Source organism: Perissodus microlepis, chromosome 13 (assembly GCF_051167445.1).
Source record: "Perissodus microlepis isolate ML-2025 ecotype Zambia chromosome 13, ASM5116744v1, whole genome shotgun sequence".
Taxonomy (NCBI): Eukaryota; Metazoa; Chordata; class Actinopteri; order Cichliformes; family Cichlidae; genus Perissodus; species Perissodus microlepis.
This window is the reverse complement of record NC_140473.1, coordinates 20,365,266-20,371,265: the sequence shown is the minus strand read 5'-3', so window position 1 is coordinate 20,371,265 and position 6,000 is coordinate 20,365,266. Positions and strand designations below refer to the sequence as shown.

The following is a 6,000-nucleotide window of genomic DNA, read 5'->3' as shown; positions in this document are numbered from 1 at the left end:
ATTTTTAATCTCTGTACTATGTAAACTATGTATACATCCTATATAGATTACCATGTATCAAAATGGTTGTATTTGCAAAAATATTTTTCAGAAAATCCTTTGAAGTAAAGCAGAAAGTCTGCACCACATCGTGATTGTTTGATAACATTTTCTGCTATTTTGTTACTTTCCTATTCTATATTATACAAATAAGTTTTATGTTTTAATATTCTATGATTTAATACGATCTAATTCGTAAAAAACAAACCAAAAAAAACCCAATACAAATATCTTGATGTGCAAGGTTTTAATAGAACAATATGTCATGCTACTGATTATATAATTTATGTCCCTGATCAACACTCCAATGCTTTGTTGTTTGGTTGTATACATCATAGTGAGTTCTGACTAGCTCCAAATAGGTTTGTGTGTGTTCAGTTTCAAACATGTTCCCCAAAAATCAGACATTAAGTTGTAATATCAAGGTAATTTTCAAAAAGAAAGAACCCCACTTGCAGTAAATGACATACTTAAGCACCTTCATGTCAAACATATCCTTTAACAACAAACTAGCAAGCTGTTTATTTGTCAAGCTAGACACCAAAAGCATCAGAATACTTTATTAATCTCATCTGAAATTATGTACAGTTAAAAAAAATATGAAAGCATGTAAAGTTTAATATTTTTTTTAACTGTATTAAAACACGTAATCAGTTGTTATAAACCGCTGCATAATATCAGTAAAGAAAGAATATATAAGGTGTAGTAGTAAGTTTGCTAAGTTAATTGTTCACTAATTTCTTGGAAGAGTCCATTTTAAAGGATGATCTGTTCCTCGGTGAACGGTCCCTTTAAGTAGCTTGACTAAAGACTCCAAACCCCACAATGCACCGGTCTGTTCTTCAACAAAAACGCGGAAACAATAGAGGCAATCAGTTTGTCAAAACAGATAACACCGAGTCGGCAGAAAGTGAGCGTAGTTGGTGCTGACAGCTGTCAAAGTTAATATCTATCGTCTGTCAAACGATCTAAAAGACTAGCCATGGCTCTGAAGAGAATACAGAAGGTAAAGAAAATAATCGTTTTTTTACATAATTTGTTTGATGTACGGGGTACAGGTCGGAGCGATGCGGAAACATAGCTTTAACGGTAGCGAGTCAGTTGTCTTACAGCATATTTGCTAGCGTTATCAGTGTTTTATAATGTTTTTAAATTCGCAATGAACAATTGTCAGTATTTCTTTTTTACCGTCTGCAAGTCATTTGAGCCATTACAGGTACAGAAATGGAATAACAATCCTTCTGTTTTTTTCAGCCAGGCTTTTCTTTTGTGATATTTAAGTTATGCTATTGTTGGGTGTATGCCTGTCGCCGTGTTGAAGAGACTGATAAACCTCTTCAGGAACAAGTATGGGAGAAAGGGCCGGGGCTTTATCGTGTGACATGTTGTGCATTTTTGCAGGTTTATTAGCCTAAATCCAAACCCGCTGCCGGTTGTAGTCGTGGTTTTGTTAGATTTAGAGGGTAGTTTGCCCACATTAATATACAGTCTAACAAAATGTAACGCTTGTGTTGCTTCTTAATCAGTGCACAAGCTGACAAACTGTAAAACTGTTGATTTTTTTCAGGAGTTAAATGACCTACAGAGGGACCCTCCAGCTTCATGTTCTGCTGGACCTGTTGGGGAAGACAGTAAGTGTGACTTTTGGTTAATTTTGCTACTTTTTAGTCATGTCTCAAAGTTTAGTTGTGTCTTTTGGGACTGTGTTGTATGCTCACATGCTGTTTCTTTATTGTTGTTTTCTTTAGTGTTTCACTGGCAAGCTACCATCACAGGACCGGTGAGCTTTTTCTGGATATGATTCCTGGACATTTTCTTTTTAAACCAAGCTGCTTCTGGATCTCTAGACAATAGTGTTTTATGTGGAGTTTACAGCCCTTTCTGTTCTTTATGGCCAGCACAGACTGGCACACTCTATCCTGATGCTATTCACTGAAGGCCAGGTCATTATTGAGGCCATATATTGTATCTCTCTTACAACACATTATCGATACACTGATGGCAAGTGTCGATATTTTTTTGAAACATGTAGTCACTTTAAAGTGCATCCTCATGTGAGTTTGAGTTGATAGAGTCACTATTTCATGGTTTTTTTAATGGAGAGACTTTTTAAAATACCGAGGGTGAAGGAAGCAAAAGTTCAATAGCTTCTTGTGACAAAACTCTCTGGGGGCATAAATCAGTAAACAGGGATAGAAAATTGGGGGCTTACCAGTTTTATCAATCCATTGTCTTCCAATTATCCTTATCAGGATCACATGGGAATGGAGCCTATCCCCGCTATCATAGGACGAGAGGCAGGGGAACCCCCTGACACTAGTCTGCTCCAACTAGTTTTGCCGATATATACACAATGCCTGCTTTTTGCTCTTATAATTGTTTGATCATCAAGGATTGTGACATTACTGTGATATTGTGGTAAGATATAGTGATGGTATCACCGGTGACTATATCCCTGTAATTAAGAAAGAAGTGTTGGGTATGACTTTAAACCAGTTTTCTACTTTATTTCAGAATGACAGCCCATATCATGGAGGAGTTTTCTTCCTTTCTGTGCATTTCCCCACTGACTATCCCTTTAAACCACCAAAGGTAAGTGTATTTGTTCTTGAGACTAATTGTCTCAGAAGTACTACATTATACTATACTAACAACACTATTTTTTGTCATTGTATAGAGTAAATGATTAATGAATATTGTATATTGTTATTAGATCCAGTTGTTACAGTATTTTTTTTAAAACTATAGCTAATTTTGCACATTTGTGCTTTGCTTTTATTTAAAGGTTGCCTTTACTACGAAAATCTATCACCCAAACATAAACAGCAATGGTAGCATTTGCCTTGACATCTTGAGGTCACAGTGGTCACCTGCACTTACAGTATCAAAAGGTAACCAAATCCATGTCCACATTCATTTTTGCTTTATGATTCGTTGTATTTGATACATTTACTTGTACTCTGGTTTTTAAAGACCCCTAAAACTAAGAGATTTGGAATAACTGTTCATCCTGTTTTGTGTTTTAGCATGGACAAGCAGTTTTAGTTTAGAAATTCATGTGCACTCAGGATATCTGCTCTTGCTCTTATAACTGGATTCCAGTATTATTATCTTGACTTGTGCTTATATTACACCCAGTAGCTGGAGTCTGCACGTTACTTAACAGCATCTCAGCGCATACATGGGATTCAGTGAAAAGGGGTATACGCCTACCTTTACCATATGACTAATACAAATTCAGCAAGGCAATTCCTGATGCCAAGCAACAATGCCATGTTTAAATTATTTAAAGATGGTCTACCTGTTTGATACGAGCAATGACAGTATAAGTCTTAATCATTCTGACACTTACATGCCTTTTTAAGAGAGATGTCCTCCTGTATGCCAAGGTTTTCTTGGCCGTTTAAAACACATGCTCCTCCCTAGCCACTCATCGCTACCTGTGACCTTGTGCTCCAGCTGAAATAAGGACAGCAGCTACTTACTACCTGTCCTGCCCTAATTCGTCATCCTCCTTCGCATGAAAAAAAAAAAAGGTGTAAAACATGGCTGTAGTTTCCAGTTCTAAAAACTGAACAACTCCAAAGTGCCTTAAACTTGCATTTAAGGCACTTTTAATCCACAAAAAAACAGCCCTCAGTTCCCATGCTTTGCTATACAATACTTTGCAGTTTTCAGGTTATACTATATAAAACATAAAAGTTATTTTTTTTTAATTTTGGTAAATATAAAGATTTATAAAGGAGGATAAACCAGGGTTTTCTCATTGGCATGTAGTTACTCAGATCCACCTTTCTGCAACAACAAAAACACTCATCTTGTAGCTTCACAAGGGAACTCGATTAACCTGTCGATGACTTCATGGCGGTCCCGACTCTTATGCAGTCTAGAGAAGGAAACAAAGACATCTATTGATTACTAGTAGTTAGCATGGATAACTAATCATAGTCAGTACTGACCCTGTTGTCTATGCTAGTAAATGTTGTGCAATTAAATATAGGATTTTTTTCATGCTACTGCTGTCTCCATACAGATGTGCCTTATCAGATATAAGCGAAGGTAACGAGTTTGCAGCAGTGTTATTTGAAAATGTAAATGTATCAGTGTGGATGGATAAATTACAGCAGTGCCATGTCAGATCTGTATCTGTTTTGCATCCATTTTATTTTGAAGTCACAGGAAATGGAACTTTTTAAATAAATCAATATAATTAACAGCTAATTGAAATGCTGGGTAAAACATAACAATAAGGTGGGAATTTCAAAGATGAGCATAATGCATTATAATGCACACAGTGAGGCAATGAAAGACCCTTTGGTGAAGCAATCCGCTGTCTTGTCACGAAGTCTGGAGTCTTCCAAGTGAATGATTTCTAGCCCTTAGGAAAATGGGTAATAGGATTTTTTTAGGGTTGATTATCCAGAAATGTGACCTCTGCACTCTGTGCACTTCTGTCAGAAAAATATCAAATGCATGTTTTATGTTTAAATACACTTACTAAAGACCTACACTAACAGGATTTTGATGTCAATGTACATCAAATCAAAGCTCATTTATTTGTATTTCAAATTTAGAGTTATTCTTGTGTATATGAGGAGCTTGAAAAAAAAAAAACAACTTTCGTAAAGTGACTATGGTGATTTAATTAAATTAAATTAATCCATTTATTTTCTTCTGTGTCTTTGTTTCAACAGTTTTATTATCCATATGCTCACTGCTTTGTGACCCAAATCCAGATGATCCCCTAGTCCCTGACATCGCGCATATTTATAAATCAGACAGACAAAAGTAAGTACGAAGCCGATTGTTAAGAAAACACAATTACACAAGTACACAGTTCTCTTAACATGAGTTTCTTTCTCTTTAGGTACAACAAAATTGCCAGGGAATGGACCCAAAGGTATGCAATGTGAAGGACTGATGTTCCAGCTGCAAAGACGCATCCCTCAACACCTCAGAATTTGACTGTTTAATTGCTTTATCCTCACTGGTTCTAATTGAGGTGTTTGACATGCTTGAAGCACTTTCTCTACCCAGACCTTACTTGACTTAACTGCTTTTAGTGTTTATTTTATTTTATTCTCTTAAATTGGCATTATTATTATTATTATTATTATTATTATTATTATTATTATCATTATCATTAGATATGAGATGGAAGTTTGGGGAGGTTCTTTTACATTTTTGCTGTATGGAATGATACTGAATTTATTTTTCATGATTTTTTTTGCATTAAAATATTATGCAAAAAGTGAATTTATAATTGTTTCTCAGGAGTACTCACAACTAAACTGAAAATGGTTCAGTGATAACTCTTCATTTCTACAACCAAGTCTTGGTGTTATAAACCTGACCACTAGGTGGCAGTCTTTACTTTTTACTTGCCAAACATTTCTGGTGGATAATTTAATATTCATGTTTGTGTTACATTTAATTCAGGCCCATTTGCTAAATGGTTAATTGTGTGGATAGTGGCTATTATGGAGTGTTGCTCTGGCTATGAACTGAAAATGAGGCCTGTTCTGTCAATTGAAATCAGACCACCCATTACCATCACCTCTGCTCCTTCCTTTATGCTGATGAAGCTCGTGTCTCCATATAAGTGGAGCACTTCCTGTTTAAAATCGAACTCAAGCATGTTTGCCCAGCTGTTACACTATTTTATAACCACTGCTTTCACAAAATGGCTTCAATTTGCAAACCACTTAGACGTTTTATCATAAAGTGTGAGCATCTCTGTCAATGATTTAAATCTTGCTGCATTTTAAAATAAAGCAATTTTTGCCAGTGGATCAAGAGAGAAAAGCACAGTTTGTGCATATGTCAGTAATTATAATGATATAAATGGCTTTCTTTGTGCATTTTTACTTTATTTACCATAAACGTATTCTGCATGGATGATGTAGTCTGGTTTTAGTCTGCAGTAAATACAACATTCCTCCAATGAAAAATAATTCAGAC

At 35.6% G+C, this 6,000-nt stretch overlaps 1 protein-coding gene across 1 annotated transcript; it reads left to right on the top strand.

Moving 5' to 3' along the window:
• The first annotated feature begins 246 nt into the window (after nt 1–246).
• Nucleotides 247–5,993, top strand: LOC146375094 (ubiquitin-conjugating enzyme E2 D4-like). Its single transcript, XM_084947699.1, has 7 exons — nt 247–1,045; nt 1,607–1,670; nt 1,788–1,819; nt 2,554–2,631; nt 2,825–2,930; nt 4,734–4,827; nt 4,907–5,993. The coding sequence occupies exons 1-7, from the start codon at nt 1,022–1,024 to the stop codon at nt 4,950–4,952; spliced, it is 444 nt and encodes a 147-aa protein (XP_084803825.1). The 5' UTR covers nt 247–1,021; the 3' UTR covers nt 4,953–5,993.
• Nucleotides 5,994–6,000: the final 7 nt, after the last annotated feature.

What these genes read in the sequence shown, in the direction of transcription:
- LOC146375094 (XM_084947699.1), top strand. Translation starts at nt 1,022, where the DNA reads ATGGCTCTGAAGAGAATACAGAAG. An exon ending in ATCCCTTTAAACCACCAAAG is followed by an intron (nt 2,632 to 2,824) that starts GTAAGTGTATTT and finishes TTTTATTTAAAG; the next exon opens with GTTGCCTTTACTACGAAAAT. An exon ending in TGCACTTACAGTATCAAAAG is followed by an intron (nt 2,931 to 4,733) that starts GTAACCAAATCC and finishes TTGTTTCAACAG; the next exon opens with TTTTATTATCCATATGCTCA.